At 42.2% G+C, this 21,252-nt stretch overlaps 3 protein-coding genes across 3 annotated transcripts; all 3 read right to left on the bottom strand.

Annotated features, from left to right (window-relative positions):
- Positions 1-1,151: 1,151 nt before the first annotated feature.
- LOC134093090 (casein kinase II subunit alpha) lies at positions 1,152-8,815 on the bottom strand. The gene is made up of 13 exons (XM_062546398.1): positions 8,701-8,815; positions 6,829-7,064; positions 5,519-5,630; positions 4,930-5,031; positions 4,623-4,673; positions 4,453-4,512; positions 4,104-4,187; positions 3,372-3,482; positions 3,079-3,180; positions 2,832-2,932; positions 2,587-2,735; positions 2,119-2,208; positions 1,152-1,677 (listed from the first exon to the last, which is right to left on the bottom strand). The coding sequence occupies exons 2-13, from the start codon at positions 6,927-6,929 to the stop codon at positions 1,562-1,564; spliced, it is 1,179 nt and encodes a 392-aa protein (XP_062402382.1). The 5' UTR covers positions 6,930-7,064; positions 8,701-8,815; the 3' UTR covers positions 1,152-1,561.
- A 2,189-nt stretch (positions 8,816-11,004) lies between these two features.
- On the bottom strand, positions 11,005-12,902 carry LOC134092254 (transcription factor 15-like). Its single transcript, XM_062545055.1, has 2 exons — positions 12,292-12,902; positions 11,005-12,169 (listed from the first exon to the last, which is right to left on the bottom strand). The coding sequence occupies exons 1-2, from the start codon at positions 12,757-12,759 to the stop codon at positions 12,110-12,112; spliced, it is 528 nt and encodes a 175-aa protein (XP_062401039.1). The 5' UTR covers positions 12,760-12,902; the 3' UTR covers positions 11,005-12,109.
- A 4,804-nt stretch (positions 12,903-17,706) lies between these two features.
- Positions 17,707-20,798, bottom strand: LOC134093088 (ubiquitin-conjugating enzyme E2 variant 1-like). The gene is made up of 4 exons (XM_062546396.1): positions 20,646-20,798; positions 19,214-19,362; positions 18,923-19,048; positions 17,707-18,405 (listed from the first exon to the last, which is right to left on the bottom strand). Exons 1-4 carry the CDS (start codon positions 20,665-20,667, stop codon positions 18,259-18,261), a joined length of 444 nt encoding a protein of 147 aa, XP_062402380.1. The 5' UTR covers positions 20,668-20,798; the 3' UTR covers positions 17,707-18,258.
- Between the last annotated feature and the right edge of the window lie 454 nt (positions 20,799-21,252).

Genomic DNA, 21,252 nt, shown 5'->3' with positions numbered 1-21,252 from the left:
AATTATTCTCAAAGACTACTCCTCTACATTGGAACATAAAAATATATACAGTGATGTGAATGACTCATACAACTTCATTATTTGAGTTGATGTATGCATGTATTCTGTCGGACTAAAGTTTCAAATGAAAAAGAATGCATATTTATATGTACATTGAGTCTTAAGTTACAGTAACCTCTTGGGCACTATAAATGCAAGGAAAAAAAATATTTCATCCCTTCAAGTTCAGTACATCCTTAAGTATTCAAGTGTGAGCCAACAGGTGCACAGAACAAAGTCCTGACTAAATATTAAAATGAAAAACACTTTCCAGGTATTTGACAGCAGATCCAACAGATGCAGCATTCCACGCTATATCCACCATAACAAGTATTACCTTTGTTCTTCTTACCCTATTACCATAACAAAAAGAATTGCCTTTTTTCCTCACTCTTAAAAATAACCTATTATTATTCAACCCGTGGAGATTTCAAAACATTCACCTTCAGCTAGAAGAAACAAAAAGGAGGATATTTTGTACTTTTTTTTCTTTTTCCAAGCATTTGCGTAAACTTTGGTTTTCATAAACTACTTGAATGAATTCAAGAAAGTGGACAAGCAGCAGGTTGAAAACATCTCTTTGTAACGGAACACTTACAGCAGAAGGCTACCGTCGCCAGGCAACCTAACTGACTGACCGACAAGACTGCGCAGTCGTTGTAACTCCAGGCAAAAGTGCACTCAAGTCCCAAACCCACGACTCGTGAAATTAGGAGTACAGGTCTCAAGTTGTCATAAGAAAAACAAATGAGCATGATGTTTGGTATACAGGCTTGACATACGGCACAGGCAGAAGTGTTTTTATTTTAAGGTCAAGTATATGTGAGTAGGGCTGCAGTTCAGCCCACCGATTCAGCACAAAAGCACCACTACCAAAGTCCAACACTGTGGCATCCACTGAACTAGGGATCCATCACGCTAATACTGAGCTAGAAAGAGCTGCTTTGTTACGGCCAAAAGCCCCTGGTAGTCAGCACCAACTAGACCTTCTTCCTCGTGTCTTTGCAAACATGCTACTTTTGGTCCGAACGACTTCTCCTTTCGCATTGTCTAAACACTAAACTAAACTGTGATTTTGACACCTGTGAGTCTGTGTTGATGTTTTTTTCCCCCCATTAGGAAAAAAGGAAAATCTTCTGAACAGCTCATCTGTGGGTGTGTAATGTCTCATAGAACAGGAGCATAAACATACAACACACACACGCATCCATCAGACACATTATTTTTTTTGTCAAGCAACTAAGAACTTGTGAATCTCAGACACACACACTTGCGCGCGCGCACACACACACACACACACACACACACACACACACACACACACAGAAACTCTGTCTTCTGATTCCAAACACCACCTCACACCCTCCTCCCAATACGACCCAGGAAAAGAAAAGTGTCACCACTGCAAAGGTTGGCATTGCCCCGCTCTGTGCCAAGGCTCAGAGGAGGGGGTTTTGTAGTAAGGGGGTGGGTGTGTGTGGGCGGGCAGGGTAGGGCACGGCACGGCACGGCACGCTGGCGCTCACTGGGGGGCGCCGGCCGCCGCCGCCACCGGGGCGTTCAGGCTGTTGGCAGCAGACAGGACGGGGGAGCCGGCCAGTGGACCCAAGGCGGTGGAGGCGGGCAGTGCAGCGATGCCTGAGAGCAAGGAGACAAAGTCGCAGTTAGCCGTGAAAAATACATTAGAACGCGCATTCCACCACGGCCAACACATGAAAGTCTGCTAGAACTTTCCACGCACTGGAGGAATTCCATGGCTGATTCAGCACCCACTTGGACATGATGGCATGTACATGCTAGATCTTATCCTGCTCTTTTCCCCCAGTTAGTTTCCCCTTAGCTGTTTGTAACTGCTGGTAAACACCAAGTTCAGTTGGGGTGAAAAGGAAAGAAAGCTGAAAGTGTGTGACAAGCCGAATTCTCCCTAGCCTGGTTGGAGGACCACATCACAGATCCACAATCAGCAAGTAAACATACAAGCCTCACACTCTATACATAACACTTGGTCTAAACAACAGTTTCTCACTCAGTCCACAGAGGGCAGTGTTTCTCTACAGGAGTGATGACCGGGATACTCACCAGTGATCATGCTGGCGGTGCTTACAGCTGTGTTGGCAGCAGGGACATTAGTGGACCCGGCCATACGAGACTGGTCCTTCACAATGGGGTCTGTAATGACACAGCAGACTTGTTTTTATAATCACGTTTTCTTCAGCTGTAAAAAAGCTTGAATGGAAACAGATCCCATACAAGTTAAAGGAAAGCTAAAGATTCATGGAGCATAGAGTTTTTAAAAAAAAAAAAAAATGATTATGTCATTATTATGTCATTATTCAAAAAAATGGTCCATTATTATGTCTTGGATTTTTCTGAACAAAGTGAGAAAAGAACCAAAAGAATTCAATATATCACAATATCATGAATCACAAGCTACAACAGCATAATTACAGAGAGAGCACACACACACACACAGTTCAGCCAATTCTATATTCCAGCCCAAACTCCCGTGACTCTGCCCTAAGGAAGTGAGGATGGTGGTTGACTCACAGAAGTACGGGTGCTCCATGGCTTCACGTGCAGTCAGCCGTGCCTGGTGATCATAGCGCAGCAGCTTGTCCAGGAAGTCGAGCGCTTCAGGACTGACCAGATGCTGGTTCTCACTGTGCACAAAGCGCTCCCACCGCTTGCGGGAATGCCTACGGGAGCAGAGGAATAGAGGTCCTGCTGTGAGCGGAGAGAGCGGTGGGAAAAACTGAATCAAAACGACGGTTCTGGAAGTGCTCGCTACTCACCTTCCCAAAATGTCATTGAAACGTGGCTCCAGTTCAATGTTGTACTTGTCAATGTAATCATAGAGGTCCTCAGTGCCCAGAACCTTGGCTATTCTCACTAACTATTATACAGGAAAGAAAGAACAAAGAACTTCAACATTTGATCAGAGAAGACCATACTACTAAATAATGCAAAACATCTGTAGCAAATATGGGCCAATTAACCATGAAAAGAAGTCAAAAGTTGAGTAACAGTGATCTTCCAAACCTGATCATAGTTGTCATGGCCATGGAAGAAGGGTTCCTTCCTGAAGATCATACTGGCTAGCATACACCCCAGACTCCACATGTCCAGGCTGTAATCGTACATCTGCAGGGAGAGCAATTATGAAACAATAGTAACGGACTGGCAGTAGATGTTGCCAGATCATACTTGCCTTATGGCATCTGCATCTTAACCCAACGGCCTTACCCACAATGTGCACAAGACTGATAATCCAGATCTATTTTTTTTTTCCCCAAAAAAAATCTCACACATAAAATAACACATCCTGCACATACCTGGTAATCCACTAGAAGCTCTGGCCCTTTGAAATAGCGTGAGGCCACTCGGACGTTGTACTCTTGTCCAGGGTGATAGAATTCAGCCAGGCCCCAATCAATCAAACGTAACTGTTGCAAGAGAGCCAATCAACATGTTTGCTGTATGAAATGACTAGTTGGTAAAAGAAAACTTTGCCAAAATAAGAAAACGAGAACATACATGGTTTCCATTCTAAAAGGGAGGTAAGGGTTTGTGAGACTAGCTGAATGACAGTTTATGAGATAAGTGACAGCAATTCACTTACATAAAGATTATCTGCAAACACTTGTGTAGGCAGTTCCTGTTCACTATTGGATGACTGGAGGTTACAGTTTTGTATGCCACCCATGCTTTCTTTTTTCTTTTTAAGATAGCATTACCTTGATATTCAATACTGATGTTCTGATCATTTCACAGCAATAGTGCTTAACCTATACCGTAATTTCCCAACTACTAGCCGCGGCTTATACAGTACATTGATTTTGCAAAATGTCTTCAGCTATGAGGTTAATACAGGGGGGCAGTTAATATGGTGTTGATAAGGTTTTGTTTCTTTTAACTTGCATAAAACACTGTCCTGCGGCTAATACACAGGACATTACTGTATATATAATGTGTAAAAAATGGTACAAAAATGGTCAATACCGTGTGTCCGTTAAAACAAATATTTGGGGATCACACTTTTCCCAAGTCCGTCCCTCTGTCCTTACCTTCCTGTGCTCGTGGTCAATCATCACATTGTGCGGCTTCACATCCCGATGCATGATACCCATGTTGTGGCAATAATCCAGAGCCTGTGGGTCCAGGAGGGGGACATTTTAAAGAACCAAAATAGCATCCATCTCCCCTCGTTCCAGACAAAGCCGCATAACATCAATATACTCATGTTCACTTAAACTGATAGGATCGCAAAACTGTAGGTAAAACACTAAATGTGCAGATGAAATATGTAGTTAAAGATAAATTTACATTATTAGGCCAAGAGCCAGTTCTATGTTTCGATGTTGGTGTAAGACACAGTTCTATATGTCGTTTGGTAGCAACTACAAGCAGACTCACCTTGAGGATTTCATACATGTAGAAGCGAATGTCATAATCAGTCAGCGTCTGGTAAAGTTGCTGTGGGAAAAATAAAAGAGTGTAGGATGTCACTACAACTGTTCGAAACTAGAGATTAATCACTGCAGCGTCCAACGTAAACACCTAGACTAAGATAACAGATCACTTACTTTGAAGTCAGTGTTGTTAACATGCTCAAACACCAAAGCTGGGGTCCGAGACTGCAAGCAAAATGTAACTTTTAGCATTTGCTCATCATCATCAAACACTTGAAGAACAATTCTACATTAAGTTATACAAAAAAGTATACAAAAACAATTAGTGACAAAAACAGTAACATAACATACTGCGAAATATGACCCAGAACACCAGTGCAAATTAAATGTCAAAAACTTATATTTGATTTGTGTCCTTAAAGAGATAGAAAAATACAAAATCAAGGCCATGTATGCTGATCATCTTTTCATCTACACTCACCACAGGGTCCTTCACAATGTCTATAAGAGAGATGATATTTGGGCCTCCACGCAAGTTCTCCAGAATCTTGATCTCTCGCTTGATCTTCTTCTTCTTCACTGGCTGCAAGAAAAAAAAAAAAACACAAAAACATCTGCTTCAGACTGTAAATTCAGTAATGGAGTCTGACCGTCTGTCTTAGACAGATGCAGTCAACATTTCTGCATCATGTGCGCTCATTCCAAAATTACCATGAGTTCACATGAGGAGGAATGCAAGTATATTACATTACATTACATTTAACAGACACTTTTTGTCCAAAGTGACTTACATATGACAGCTATATTACAAGGGACTACACTGTCTCTGGAACAACTCAGGGTTAAGTGCCTGGCTCAAGGACACAACGGTGGAAGTCGGAAATTAAACAGACAACTTTGAGGCTACTACAAGCTAGCCGAGCTCCTTAACCGCTACACTACCACCGCCCAGTAAGTAATGACGCAAATAAGCACGTTTTTTTGCAGGCAGATACCATATGAATACAAGATCAGTTATTGACAAAACTGTATGGTATGGAGCATTAAGTATTGTGCTTGAGCTGCTTTACCTTAAGGATTTTGACCACCACCTTCTCATTGTTGGTGATGTTGATGGCCTCAAACACTTCGCTGTATTTTCCCCTCCCCAGTTTCCGCACCAGCTGAAAGTCATCTTGGTTTCTGTGGATACAACACCACTTTCAAATCACAGCACACAATCACCTGTGGAGCAGATGATAAGGTCATCACTTCTTCTCTTTTTGACAATTTGCTGATCTCTCGCACTCAAACTCACACACACACCTAAAGCAGGACTGTTCTGTCAGAGGGAAGAATACATGCTTATACAGCACTAGCAAATCAGCATGGGTTGTAATTCTCTGTTATAGTTCATGAATACCAGAAAATAAAGAATGAAAGTGACCAGTTGTGGCAAGGCAAGGCAAGGCACTCAACTGAAAAGTGCTTCTTCATGTGGATTTTGAATTTGCATTACAAAACTGGTACACATTTACAGTATGTAATGTTTGGCATCCTGTTCCAATAACCAAGAGCGGTCATTCATTAAAAGGTATCCAAAGAATCTAATGAATTCAGACACAAGTCCATTCAGAGTTCAACAGACATCTTGTGAAGGTTGTCACAAGTGGAACTAAGAGCCCTGCGAAATGCAAAAGAATGTGAATTTCTACTTCAGCTGGCTACGAAACCCACCTGGTGTCACAGAAATTACTAAAACAAGTATTTTTCGTGAAGTGAAAACAGAATGGTTGCCAATCCCAAGCAGTGCACAATGCTTTGCCTTTTTTATTGAGTTGCTGAATGAGTTATTGAATTCCATAATGCGCAAAATTTGACAACTGAACACTGCTGTTAAACAGGTTAATAGTCTTGATATGACTGCTCTTATCAACATATAATAAAACAAAAAAGCGCTTTCTTCCACAATGAATGGTCTACCAATACTGACAATGTCTTGATGTGTTCTTGGCCATAGCCCTTCTACCATGACACAAAGTAGTAATGGCACCCATTTGGAATGTTAAACAGCAAAGAATGTTGAGCATTCTAAGCCATTTCCTGGTTTTATACAAATCTTTCATTTTCTATTTTCACCCAAGAGTATATACTTTAGCCCACTAAAATTGCCAATGTGCAACTGATCTAAATTATATCTAAGGCACATTCCCACATCACCATCACTAGTGCATTCGTTTTACGGTTTGAATGGTCATGCTTTTCTTGGCCATATTTTGAGATTCCCCTACTCTGACGGACTCTAAACACATACTCAAACAAACTACATACAACACATACTAGAACCTTTAAAATGCAATTTTAAAAAAAGTTTATTTTAAAATGAAAGCATTTTGCATACCCCCACTCCACCACATGGGACTCGTAGTCCCAGTACTCGCGGGGACGGTGTGTGTTGACCTCTGTGTAGACCCGCGCCCGACTCGGAACCGGACCCGACATGTCCGACAGCTTGGCAAGGTAAGGGGTGGGACTTCACTGCAGCTGGATAGGACTGGACCAGAGGAGGGGTAGGGTTGTGGATGAGGGCAGGGGGCCACCGGTAGGTGAGGGAGGTGTGGCACCTCTGTACCGTTACTGAATCACAAAGAGAAAGGAAGAGAACATTGAAGTTTCATGTGCATTTCATCCAACAAATGTTTTACATATCCATTCACCCAACAGGGCCATAATCATAAGATGGACACATGGTTGAAACACAAAGGTAACGGATTTAGTCATTCTGTTCAGTCCGCTGACATTTATCTTTTGAAACTTTTGAAAGCAACCAAGGGCATCATTCTTAAACACAAATGCTCCTGCTTCAAGAAATACAATTACCATTCACCACGGCCATTCATATCGCCTCTAATCTCCATACCATTTAGCCTACTTCGTTCTGTCATGGTACAAGCTGATTCTGTGGGATCTACACATCAGCTGCTGAGGTTAATCTCAGGGCAAACACATGCACCTCTAGCCTCATAGCTTTCTACATTACAAGTTCCGACACAGCAAAGCTTTGATACCAGTGGATGTACCAAAAACGTAGGTGGAGAATGCACTTAAGGACACAATCATCTATGATCCCAGAAGTCTTGAATCCTCCGATATGAAAGCAGTAATCAAAACCCAGTAGCACAATCAATATGCAGTGTTGACATCTTGGACATGGGTTTGCATTAGAAAAAAAACATCCCATTCTCACCAACATGCGTTGAAAGGGGTATAAATATTTACATTCCAACAAATCTACACAAATCTAGCTCTAACTAATGCCACTGAGGATCTATCCGTCCTGTAACACCTGCAATTCTTCAACCTTATGACGGCAAATTCGGCAATGGGCATATGGACAAAGTTCACCGTGGCTTGCAAAAGCTAGCGTTTGCATCATTCATTGTAACCTCCTAACTTAAGCATGGTGATTGATTCGCAAAACTCATCGACGGGTCCAGTAGTTATGAGACTGGCAATAGTTAGCCCAGAGTAAAGGAATGGTCGTGTAAAACCACTGATTCTAACAACCGGCCTCGACAGAAAGGCGATGAAGGCTTGATGCTAGGGTCACAGGAGCACGCGTGATGCTGTCGGTCTTGGCGAACGAGAGAGGAAATACTCTATAGCTAGTCATGCATCAAAGCTGAAAACCCCGAATGTTTTACTAGTTTAATCGGCTATTACGCCGCTAATAACGTGGGCCAGGCCCACCAGAAAGCACCAGTTAGCCAGTTTCAACTAAAGGATTTGAGCCTGTATGTTAGCTATCTGGCCACACAAAGCTAGCGTTACAAAACCAAGCCAAGTCATCTTTCCCACTGCCCATACGTTAGCCACTATTACATCCCGACTTCAAGCTATTGAAGTCCAGTACGTAAGACAAATGAGGAACAGGGACATGACATATTTGTAAAGTCACGTTACTCTGGCTAGGAACACAGCAAAGATTTCTGTTAAGGTCTGGCAGGTAACGTTAAAGCTCACGCTATGATGACTAGAGTGTGTTTCCCACCTCGCCCATTGCCTGAGGACAGCCAACATGCTAGCTAGCATGATAGCTAACTAGCGGTAAACCAATATGCGAATGGCTGCAACATGCTATCGCTAGCAAGCTGCCTGAAGCCGGTTCCACTCTCGGTAGCAGTTGGCTGGCTCGTTACTGATGCTGCATTAAAAGTCCGGAGCTTCTCGGGGTAAATATTCAAAAGCAACACAGTGCTGGAGTTGCATATACCTTTGATGAAACCTGCGAAGCAAACCACTCTTAATAGAAAGAGTCGTTGAAATCTTCCTCCTTTTCGGTAGTGTAGTAAGATTATTCTGCTGTCTCAGACACAATATGGCCGACGTATCGAAACACTCCCCCGAATCTAACGTCCAATGAAATGGTACCTTACGGGAGTTCCCGCCTTGGGAATTTGTTATTTGTGATATGATTGGTGTAAGCAATCATCTAAATTCCGCCATCAAGATCCGCGAAAATGCGTTCTCAGTCCTATTCGCTGCTGTCACAATTAATGTAACCCAATGATTGACCTATGTTAAAAATATAAAATAAAATAAAAAACACACACAAATGTGTTACAGTGATATTATTTTACAAGATGAACAGGCCTCAGTATTAGTCACCACAGGAAAGGTTCAGTTGAATTTGACAAGGAATCATTTGCAAATAGTGAACTCTGAACAACTTCAGTTGGCCTTCAGATGAATAGTGTTCACCTTGGAAGATATTGATTCAAGAATGTGCAAGCCCATGGATATTAAATATGCCTTCATAAGACATACTATAAACAGGAATGCATGACATTGAAATAGACCTACATTAATTAAATTAACCAAACTAAATAAAACATGGCTTATGTCTTGTGTAAGTTGTGTGTCTGCTGATAGCTGATGGCTTTCTCTGGGCCTTTGATCACCCACTGCTAGAGAAGAAATATCTGGAATTCCTTCTTCAGCAGCACCAGTGTCCGTAGCGGCAGTAGGCCTTTAGTGGCAGGTAAGGAGCAAAAGCTGAGTTGTAGCAAAATGGTGCAAAGTGTCAATTTATTAGATTTGAGGATTTCAGATAGTTCCAGAGAGTTCCAATACACTTGCCAACTAAGATATATCCAGCATAGGCCTCCTTGAAACAGTTAACTACTTCTTCTATTAGAGGGTAGGCCTAGTTGTCTTTGGATGGAGTATAACTTTGCAGCTATAAGAAATAACTCACTCTGAAGGATCTTCTCACTAATTTGTGTTACTTGGCAATTTCCCCTCAACTTCATGACCCCTATGCTCAAGCTGAGAACAGTGACAATGCTCCTGTTTCCGTTTTTTAGGAAGGTAGCTGCCGCTGATCCTCCCATGAGACATGAACTTGCCCCGGGGTATTGTTTTATTATTTGAACAGAATGGGAGGGATCACCGGATCTGGAAATTTTCACCTCTGCCCCCGCATCTTAGCTCAACGGACTCCTGACAACCTCCCATTTTCGTGGACAAAAAAAAAAGAGAGGGAAGTTCAGAAATGTCTTGCAATCAGATAAACCTCACTGACACTGGCTCATGCTGTCATTAAAAATTCTGTTGCACCTACAACCACAGGGAAACAATGCATAGCACTAACACTAGGCTACTATAACTACACTGGATGTTGTACATTTTATGTGCTTTACGTGCTCATTTCTATGTTGAGTAAATGTTAGTGTTACTGTTAATTCCTCTAAAGAATGAATGGTGTGTTTGTGTTTAAGCACAGCCATTATTCATGGGTGAGATGGGTGGATACATCTCAATATTCAGAACAGTGGTGTTTGTTCCATCCATTATTTTCCAACATTTTGTATTCAAATATGAAAACATTTGTCAGGTCATTCCATAGTCCAGAAGCAGATTTATGACGCATAGCCTATGATATGCATCTGATTTGGTGATTGGAATAACGCTCAGAAGTTACCATGGTGCACTTTCAGTAGCAAAGTGCAATAGGGACAGTTCATTAGGCTTCACTGCCTGCAGCAAAATAGACTTACAATCACTTATTTTGATAATTAAGAGTTAGGCTCATGTTGCTGACCCTTTAGGAGAAAACAAAGTCAGGGAATACTGTCATAAACACCTTAGATAGACTTGTTTCATACAGGCACCTATGTTTAAGCAATATGGAGGGAGTGAGAGTGAAGTTGCAAATATACACCATACGAACCACAGTCGTGTGTACGTCCCTTTAATCCACTATTTTCATGTCCCTTATCTGCTCTGTTGTGTTTTGGTCCCCTTTGGAAAACAGAATTCCCACTCCAGATTGAAATGGGGCTGGCATGCACTAGTGAACTAGGGCTCAACATGATGTCAGAACTGGCCAGGGCCCAGACACCTCAGGAGTTGTCCCCCAGGGCTCGTCCACACAAATGCTTTCCTTCCTGCAGCTCTACAACATCCTCCGGTGGCGGGGACCCCAGGGAGCAATTTGCTGCGGGCGATGAGCCAAGGCGATAGGTTGAGACCCTAACCATCCATGGCAGCTGTGGGGTCAAATGGTCCACGGAAAGGTGACATGACTTTTAGGACACTTTGACACCTCAAGTAATTGAGCTGGAGACAAACTGCGTTCGTACGTTTTCTGTTTATACACACACTGCTAAAATGCACGCAAACAAATGCATTTGCAAAGGTCGGACACAGTGAATAACTTTTGACTTGAGTCTTGATTCATGCAGTGGTCTGTTATTCGACTGGATGATTTCATCTGTCTCCCTCGTGCACAGGAGACAATGTCCATGGGGTTTCTCAAGTCTGTGTGGTCAACATCACATTAGAACAAGTCTGCACACACACATGCAAACACACACACTCCATGGTCTCTTGATTCTCCCTCCTCTCCCTCCACATGTTTTCTCTCAGAGTGATCAGTGACTCACACCTTTGACACAACAGCAGCTGTGGGTTCAGGCTGAAAAGCACAGGTATTATTGGCTGTGACTAATCAAAAGCAGACCGGCATAAATCTGTCTTGTGACTTCATTGTAACTCATTAAAACGGCTGCTCATGTTTTCTTGCATGTGACACATATAGGAAAAGCAGAAAATGCATGGTTCACACAACTTTCAAGTCTTCTTAAACCGTCTTAAATGCTCAGAAAATGGAATTCAATCCGCCATTTCCCTATCACACGATGAGCACATGGAAACAACAATATAGCCAACCTTTTTTTGTTCAACCAGAGAAACAGAAGTGTTTACATTTTGTAAATTAGTTTGTTGAGCTTCAGATTGATTTCTTTAAAACTCATTCATTTATAAAAGATGATCTCATGTTGTTTTGACCACAGCAACATTAGAAAGCAACATTAAATGACATGAACGATGAATGTCCCTCATGTAAAAATATATATATATATATTTAATAAAAACAATTGTTAATCCTTGAAATCACAACAGGATTGTATTCAAATAGTCACAGACAGTCTATTCATTTGGAGGTCCAGGCAGCTCATGGGCTGACTAAATCCATTGAGATGCAGCTTTGTTCAGCTCTGTAGAGAGCTGGTGGACTGTATCTGATGAGGTCCTCCATGATGTCCACCAGGAGAACTGATGCCACGCTTCAAAATAGGCCTACAGTAGTAGGTTGTAGACTTCAACTTCTCTTTGGTCTACCGTTGACTGATACGCGTCTTGCAGTGTAGCTTCTGACAGTTTTTTCCGTCCTTCCCCTAGAAGAGGAAATAATTGGTTGAAACACACGAATCACCTTGGATACGCTTGCGTGTGCGCACTGTGCTAAAGTACATTCTATATGTTTTTGTGCTGTAAATAAAAGTGTGTGGCCTCTTACCCCTTTGCGTTGGTTTCTCAGGCAAAAGGTGCAGATGGTCCGCGGCTGCTTCCCCTCAACGGGCGCACTGAGACATGGCTGGCCCTCCACATGCCCACTCTCAGTGACCAGACAGTTGGCGAGGTGAGAGATGTAGCTTGACGCTAAGCGAAGTGTCTCGATTTTGGAGAGCTTTCGGTCCACAGGTTCCGTGGGAATTAGAGTTCTGAGGGCGGTGAAGGCTGTGTTGACGCTCTGTGTCCGTTCGCGTTCCCGTGCGTTGGCCGAGTTGCGTTGCCTGACCACTACTATCCCCCCAGTGCCTGGCATCAGCGCAGCTCCCCGCTTCTTCTCGGTAACGGCGTAGCATCCATACATTTGGTCTGAACTGCTGTCACTTCCACTGTGGTTCTCATCATCGTCTGACATTAAATTTAAGTCCGCGTAAGAGTAGTGGGACGCGATTGTCCTCAGCATCGTGAAAGCCATTATGACTGCTATTCTTGCAAAAAAGAGAGCAAACAGCAAATAATGTATTTGCTATAACGTGTCTATTCAACAATATTCGACATAAAAAATGTCCTAAAGTTTCAAATAATTTACCATAAAATGTTACTCAAGTTATTCCACGTGGCTTGGCACAAAGTATGACAACAGTCTGAGGAGGTGGCTTTTTATTTGACCCTTCTGAGGGGAGGAGCTGGTCAGACAGCGCCACAGAGGTCTCCACATGAGGTCTCCTCTCTCAGATAGCCTGCAGCTTAACATTAGATATGGTCACAGCTTGTCTGGTTTCTATCTATCTATCTATCTATCTAACTATCTATCTGTCTGTGTCCAGAGTATAATTTCTGTTCATCATGGGGTTTGCAACAGATCCCATTTAAGATAAAGACTGATGTTTGTTGTACTATAGGGTCACAAAAATTGCCTCACTACACTTTTCTTATAAACTTTTCATACTTTTACTATAGCCAACAGGAATATGCTAAACCAATTGAGATTACATTATACATTATAAACCATTACTAAGTTAATGACTATTGAAGTCATTGTATCCTGTCCCTGGGCTACTGTAACCTATAGTGACCTAAATATTTGTGGTTGATTTTTCTCAGTAGCAGGGCTGACCCAGTGGTGTTCTAAAAGTGAGTTAGTTGGGGTAATGGGTTTATCTTTAGATAAACAGTTTGCAGATGCTGAGTGTGATTGAGTGACACTTTCTGTGGGGAAACCAAATGGTCTGCATGTTTGTGGAGGCTTCCCAGCGCTGGTGCCATCAAAGCAGACACTTTCACAAACACCCCCCTGACACATCTAAACTCTCTCCGTAAGGGCTCAGCTGCACCAACAATGCTGACCCGACCTGCAGCCTCCAATAAAACTCCAACAAAAACAAACCAAGCATGCGGACGCGCACGCACATGTGCGCGTGCACACACACACACACACACACACTCACTCACTCACTCACTCACTCACTCACTCACTCACTCACTCACTCACTCACTCACTCACACTCACACTCACACTCACACTCACACTCACACTCACACTCACACTCACACACACACACACACACACACACACACACACACACACACACACACACACACACACCACATTTTTAAACATTGGTTTCACTGGGTCCTTAGCTACATTTGGAGGTTCTACAAAAAAATCCAATTAGTGCAGTTGGCTTTAATGCACAATTTAGAGTAATAGAATAATATGAAACAGAATCTAAATGCTATAGACATTTAGAATTCACATTTGATCATTCACATTCAATTTGAAATTGCACCAAGCACAGACATTCTGTGGTTATGGAATACAGAAAAGCAGGCCACAAGTAAACTAAAATCACACATGTTCATTTTCATCAGATCAGACAATTGAATTGTGTTAATTGAACATGTATAGTACATCATCATTTTAGTCATCTAATAGTTTTTGTTGCTCGGTTTATTTCTGTGGCGTCTATAATACTGCTGCATAAAGGAGAGTGTGAGGGCGCAATGACGCATCAGGCCTGACTTAAAATGAGAAATGAGAAAATACCATCATACAGCAAAGTATAAGGCAGCATTTTATGAAGTCACTCATGCTCATTCAGAAAATTTCACAAGAATAACGAGCAACTCATTTCCAGAGAGCAACAAGCCATGCCAGCGACAAGCCCTGATTGTGGGGGTGTGTTTGTCTAAGACCGGTCGGAGATGTATTGTGCTGCAGAAGTGAGGTCCTGGAGGTCTGGATCAGGAGTATAGGGGCTCTCCTGGGGGTTAAGGGAGGAAGACGTGCTAATCTGGGCCACAGGAACCAATCACCTGGCTGGGTGAGAGCACCGATAGAGGGGTGTAGAAGAAGAATGGTTGCGTGTCAGAAGTCTTCCTGTTGTTGGGGGAAAGGTTCTGAAATGTCTCCGGAAGTACAGTGTAATTACGCCCTCCTGCAGGCATGTGGGAAAATTTGGCGCATGTGTCTGTTGTCAAAATAGCTCCATTATCTACCTTGAAACACTTCACCCAAATCCTAGATCAGACCAAATCACCTCCACTGTAGGGTATTCTTAAACTTCCAACCCTGATGTGCAATAGTAATCGTTGAGTGTTGGTGTCAGCAATATCAATAATTCCGTTTATCTCAAAGGCTGATATTTGACAAATGTGTAATTAAAGAATTCATTGTTGACAAACAACATACTCCTTGTGCTTGATTTCTGGGACATTCAGGAGGTCTCCCGAATTAAATCCCATTGTTCCAGTATAGGAGACCCCAAAAGGGCCAGGAATCATGTTAATATTAGAGCTCCATTTGCGTCGTCCTCTTGCAATACTATTGTATTCCATCCCAGTAAATTGTGATACGATAAGAAAATCCACCACACAGTGCAAGAATTTTGCTGTTAATATTTTAGGTTGACATTTCACCAATTTCAGATTCTGATACCATCAACATTCTGTACCTTGTCTCCATAGCAAAATCCAGGATACCATCCTCCCAAAATCTTGAATATTAGGATGGTTTATCAGATTCATAACTTGGTAAAATTGCACCATGTGGTGGATTTTCCAGATCACATCACACTATGTGTTCTTTCTTTTGACTTGAAACATTGCATTGGGAAGGTAAAATTCCCAACTCAATGAGATACGATCAATGAGAACATTCCACCATGTCCCTTTTGTCCCTCCAGTATATACAGTTTTTCTGTTGCTTTGGTGAATTTCTCAGATCAGATTCTCTAAACTAGTTCAGCCTCCACATAGTCATAAAAGGAATTTCTCATTACCTTGAACAAACAGTAAATTCTTTCAGACATATATGCAATTTTGTGTACAATTATCAGCTTTTACCATATCAATTACTAATGTCATATCAGTCATGTCAGTCAGGTTCTCTATGATAGAACCTCCAAAATAATGTATGCATTAGTTCATTGCTCGAGTCATTCATTACATAATCTGTCAAGTAATTTCGACTGTTTCACTATTTAACTTTTTCGGAAAGGAGTGCTGTTCTGCAAGAGTTCTTTTAAAGCTTTTTTTTAGCATGACAATGAATGTCATGTCAATGAATGTTTGTCTGACAACAAACTAGAGTAAAGTTATATTGACAGCATTGCATTTTGATGATCCTGTTCGTAAGGATGGTGCAAGAACATGTCACTGTGATGGTTGACGTGTTGATTGGTTAAGTCCTTGCTTCGTCTTAGGTATTTCACTGTGTGAGTATAGTTTGTTCAAACTGTTTCAGGAATGCACTCACTGTTGTCCAAATGTGGATTTGAGAAATTAAAGCGATAAACAAATGTGATCTACTTGGCAATCTTACTATTCAACCTGTCAGAGTAATGTTGGCTCATAGATAAATGGAGGCCATGAAACAAAGTGCAACATCTTTTAAAAAATGTTCAGCTACATTGTTCAACTCAATATGATTGAAGAGGACACTTTATTTCTGAGAGTATACTGGTGTAACCAGGCAGCCTACCTGTTATCCACAAGTTATTATGGTGAAGTTCATAAGCTGATATACTCAATTAATTTATGATCTGTGTCATCCAACTCCAATAATACAGGGACCGTTTTGTGTGAACAGTGTTCTTACCATTCTAATAGATTTACACTTATTCATTTAGCAGACACTTATTGGCATGCGTTAATTGTCACACAAATTGTACAAATTACACTCCATATGTTTACAAACAAAAGTGCAGAATGTAGGGGGCCTTAAGGAGGTTAAATGTCAACTTCACCAACAGGTCCTTCCAGACATCCTTGTACAGGCAAAGGGTTGGAGGTCCATTTGAACCCATGACTGTATATGCAATTACTGACCTGAATCAGCCGAAGCTGCCATTCTATTTTTCTCCACAGGGGGGATAGTCAGCCTGTACTTTCCGTCCATGCCTTAAAGGTCCATATTGTCCAACTGCTGCATCAATGTTTCATGTAATTTTTGTTCACATATATTCAAGGAGACAGTGTCATCGCTGGACTGGATTTAATTTTTCTTTTTTTAAATGTGCATGCCGCCCACTGTATGGACAGTCAAGACAGAGGTCTCAGATGGGAAAACTGGTCGGTGCACCATCTCCTCTCTGTTGCAGATTCAAGTCTCCCAGCATTGAAACATGCCATCTCCAGGTCGTATTTAAAAGTAGATGCACTGTACACATGCACTGTAATTAATGGGGCATTTGAAATGTATATTTTTTTCTATATCCAGCAGAATAGTTCTGCATTGTACAAGGGAAAATGCCCTTTTCACAGTTAACTAGCCTAAACCTTGGATGTTTCATATGTGATGAAGTTCCACTGAAACTATATATCAATAAGTAATTCATCTAGCCTGGGTGCCAATTGAACGCCCCGCCCACACCATCAGGCTATAATTCATCAAGGTATTTATATACCTTTATGGATTTTCCTCTACAACACCATAGGAGGAGTAGGCCGTCTTCTTCATATATATAAACACAAATTTAAGAAAATGTCCATCTAATCACTAAAAGGAAAATGTATGAATGTAATTTCTGGGTTTTTGTATGACACAGGACATCTAGAACACAAGATGATTCAGACGGGGTTAGTGACCAATAGTGACCTCTATACACTAAACTGCTTGCAACTTCAACTGTGGAACAGCTGATCTCAGATCCTGATCTCAGGTTCTATAAGAGGAGTCAGATTAGGCTAAGAATAGCCTGAAAAGCACAGGTCTCTAAGTAAAATGTACGCATTCAGAAGTGACTCGGGGCGCAGTCCTCAAGTGCAGGCCTCTGACCAAATTCTGATGACTTTTCAAGAGACCTAAATGGGTCGGCTAGATCTCTGACAGTGAATAAAAATGTCATTAACTTTCTGCTGAGGCAGCCTGCTCACCTGAAGCCACCTTCACCGCTACGAGGAGGAACACAGCACACACAAGCACACTTAATAAGACCATTTATGTTATTTTCACAATCTGCATGTATAACAAATAAAGATTAAAAAAAAAAAGAAAAAAATAGTAAGATGTACAGTATTTGCTTTTCTTTTTTTTCTTCCGTATTATAATGTCTGGTCTGCATGGGGGGTGGGGGTTGTTGCCCGCCTGTGCATCCATCTCTTCTGTCCAGTGAAGTCTCCTGCTGGGGGAAGCGCTCACTGGGTGCTGCAGCAAAAAGGAAGTGGGAATAGCATGGAAGCAGGGCAAGGGATACTGAGGATGGATCTGTTTTCATTTTTCAAGAGTCTTGCAAAAACTTTGAAGAGTCTGTGTATACGAATGCCGGTGGGGACGTTGTGTGTCTGTGTGTCTATGTGCATAAGTGGTGTCGTGCAATGTGTTTTTGAGTGCACGTGTGTGTGTGTGTGTGTGTGTGTGTGTGTATGTGATGTAGAAGTGTGCTGAACAGTATGGAAGGAAGGTGGCTGTAGATAAGGGGGGCTGGACGAGGGGCAGGGGGACGAGGGGACGAGGGGACGAGGGGACGAGGGGTCAGTTGTTGTAGAGTTGCCCCTCGGGGGGCTGCGGAAGCTTCAGGTTCTCCTTGCACATCATGAGTCTCCGCAGCTCCTGCAGAACCACGCGGATGCTGTACGAGGTCTGCCACTTGGACAGTGAGGACACCGCGCGTATGTCAACCTACCCGTAGTCAGGACAAAAAAAGAATCTTAAAGCTGAATTTCAATGCTATTTCAATGTACACACAAACACACACATACATATACACACACACTTCAGTAAATGTTCGGGTGCACTATGTAAATTAAGGTATTCAGGAGGAGCTGTCTGCGTTGACAAGAAGGACCTCTTTGACTGACATGCAAAACAACCAACCATAGACAAAAGGACCTCTATACTCCATGTGAAAGCCACAGTCTATCGCTGGCCATTTTTCAGTGTCGTTTAAGGAGGGAAGAGAGTGACTAATTCCCACAGTGCTGCCAACATAGCAAACGACGTACACAAGTATGCACACTGTAGGCAGAACATTGAGGGCTGAGATGATCCAATGCGCAATTCAGATTAGTCAGTAGGCCGAGCGGATTCTTAAAAGGGTGAATTGAAGATATTACTAATCACAAAAAAGGTAATGTGATGGGTAGGCCGAGTTAACAAACCCACTATTACTGGAATTCAGAACATGAGGACAACTCACCACTCCATTGGAGTTGTGCACACCGTTCAGATTGATCTTGGTAAGGAATCGGACAAACGGGGGTATCTCCGGGTATCTCGGTCCACATTCCACTTTCAAACTGTAAATCCTGTTCTCATAAATTGTCTGGGAAAGGCAAAGAAAGAACAGTTTAATGACCACCAACACTACATTAAATGCAGACCACACGCTGCCACAGCTCCATCATCCAGAGATGATCATGACCCCCATCCGGCTGAGAGACTCTTAGCATGAGGGACTGAGAGTTAGCTTAGTGAGGGCCTGCCTTACCCTGGGGGGGCCTATAATGGTTCCATTCCAGCGTGTGAGTGTCATGTCCTCGTCGTCCTCCAGACCCCAACTGACAGTCCCATCGCCAATGCCCTTCTGACCTTCCTCCAGCTCTTCAAGAAGCCGGAAGTTTCGTGGAACTTTGATGCCTGGGGAGAACATAGACACTTATAAACACTGAAACTGTCCAACTGTGAACTGGACATTTCTGCAGAGGATGGGGGGTGGGGGGGGGGGTTCCTGGAGAGAATCCAGGCATATCCAAAATGGAGCACAGGGCATACTAAAAAGAATACTGCAGTCAGGGTATACGGATGGCCCCTTTCCTCTCTTTTCAAATGAAAGAGGATTTGGCCTAGCCATACAGCAAGTTGCTATAATTTCATTTAATATGTGAAATGTGTTTTTTTTCCTCGTTTAGAAGTTCTATTACAGAGACTGAAAACTGCTGAGTCTTCCTTCAGTTCCTTGTTTCTGCCACCTGAGGTGTTTTGCCTGTCCATGTGACTCTCCAGTTCACAGGCTACAGCCATGCATTACAATGAATAGCAGGTCTACTCTCTATTCAACAATTAAACGAAACAAGGCAATGCAAATGTGCAAGATTCTCATTATTGCATTTCCTGGTCCATGAACTAACATTTAACTCCAATCGTTTTCATTATGCCATCTAAAGCAGAGGAATGCACAGTAGTAAAAAAAGCGTATCCAAGACTAATCAGTGCCGAACACGAACCACTGACAATACGTAACGTTATTGAATTAAACTCATTTCAAGCAAATGACTGATTCAAGTGAACTTCCAACCCTTGAATTCCCATGAAGTAGGCTAGATATAACCACATTCGACAACGCACAGTGCTGGGCATTCGAACACCAGACCAATTATTGTACCTTGGTGGAACATATTCAGTATTTTGGTGAATACTGTGTTTCATTGAATGCAATTAACGCATGTTGAGAATTAATGAATTTCCATGCTACTCGCTTTGCAGGTTGAGTCAGTCGGTCATGACGCTGCAGTTGAATAAGCTAACTAGTTAGCAGCTAGCTAGCTTTCCATTGCGAGGATGACCATAATCTGAACAATATGGTATTTTAACAATAAACAACAGAATATCACGCCAACCTTACATCAAATAAACAACGTGCAAATAGCAACACGAATGCTACGCCCAGCTGCTAGCGTTTCACTTGCACACCGCCAACAGCTTGTTGGTGCCGCAAAACACCCGGCAGCAAGGCAAGTTCCGAGGCAAGCAACCCACCCACATTGTGAAACGACGGGCAGATATTCTGGGCTTTTCTGGACAAATACACGTGATTCGTATATCAATGCACCAACAACTAATCGAAATTATATACGATCAATTAAAATGCAATATGATTCTACTGACACAATATATTTAAAGAAAAATGTATATTCGTTAACCTGATCCGGCGGCACCCGCCATCTTGTCGCTGTAAAGCGGGGGCGCGCACGTACATCCAGTGATTGCAAGGCTCAATTGAACAAGTAGAAGGCGTAGCCTACTGAAATGCAGCTGTTGTAAGCGCAACTTGTTTCGTACGCAGCCAAGGGTAACTGTAGCCTCGTTGACACCAGACCCTTCTGAATTGAGTGGGTCTACTCTGGAAAGGGTTCGTTGACTTCCAGCAGGGGCGCAACTTGCAGTGAAATTAACTATTTGCATTAAATTAAATATGTGCATTAAACTCAAAAACATTCATTTCAGATGCAATCTTGTAAAAAAAAGGTTGACATTTTCACTCAATTCCTTGCCGGATTATTTATATCATTATTTGCATGTCCATGTTTTAATACCATTCAAAATGACCTCTTGGCCAGACGGACCAGCAAAAAACTTCGTTCCGAAAGTTCGTATGGGTAGCCTAGCCTACGTTGTGGAACTTATGGAAATTACAGTTCCGGTATGTAAAAAAGACTAAGGCAGGAATAAGTAGGCTAAGTCTAGCCCTCCATACACAACGGTAGCTGAGAGTCTGCTTCTATTAGAAGTTGAATTATTAAAATCCCT

This window comes from Sardina pilchardus, chromosome 9 (genome assembly GCF_963854185.1).
Source record: "Sardina pilchardus chromosome 9, fSarPil1.1, whole genome shotgun sequence".
Lineage (NCBI taxonomy): Eukaryota > Metazoa > Chordata > Actinopteri > Clupeiformes > Clupeidae > Sardina > Sardina pilchardus.
This window is presented reverse-complemented; position numbering and strand designations above follow the sequence as displayed.

Coding starts and splice junctions, on each gene's coding strand:
- LOC134093090 (XM_062546398.1), bottom strand. CDS start 6,929: ATGTCGGGTCCGGTTCCGAGTCGGGCGCGGGTCTACACAGAGGTCAAC. Junction 2,736..2,831: donor TTCAATGACATTTTGGGAAG/GTGAGTAGCGAG, acceptor CTGCTCCCGTAG/GCATTCCCGCAAGCGGTGGG. Junction 2,209..2,586: donor CATGGAGCACCCGTACTTCT/GTGAGTCAACCA, acceptor GTGTCATTACAG/ACCCCATTGTGAAGGACCAG.
- LOC134092254 (XM_062545055.1), bottom strand. CDS start 12,759: ATGGCTTTCACGATGCTGAGGACAATCGCGTCCCACTACTCTTACGCG. Junction 12,170..12,291: donor TGAGAAACCAACGCAAAGGG/GTAAGAGGCCAC, acceptor TTCCTCTTCTAG/GGGAAGGACGGAAAAAACTG.
- LOC134093088 (XM_062546396.1), bottom strand. CDS start 20,667: ATGGCGGGTGCCGCCGGATCAG. Junction 19,049..19,213: donor CCATTATAGGCCCCCCCAGG/GTAAGGCAGGCC, acceptor TGCCTTTCCCAG/ACAATTTATGAGAACAGGAT. Junction 18,406..18,922: donor TGCACAACTCCAATGGAGTG/GTGAGTTGTCCT, acceptor GACTACGGGTAG/GTTGACATACGCGCGGTGTC.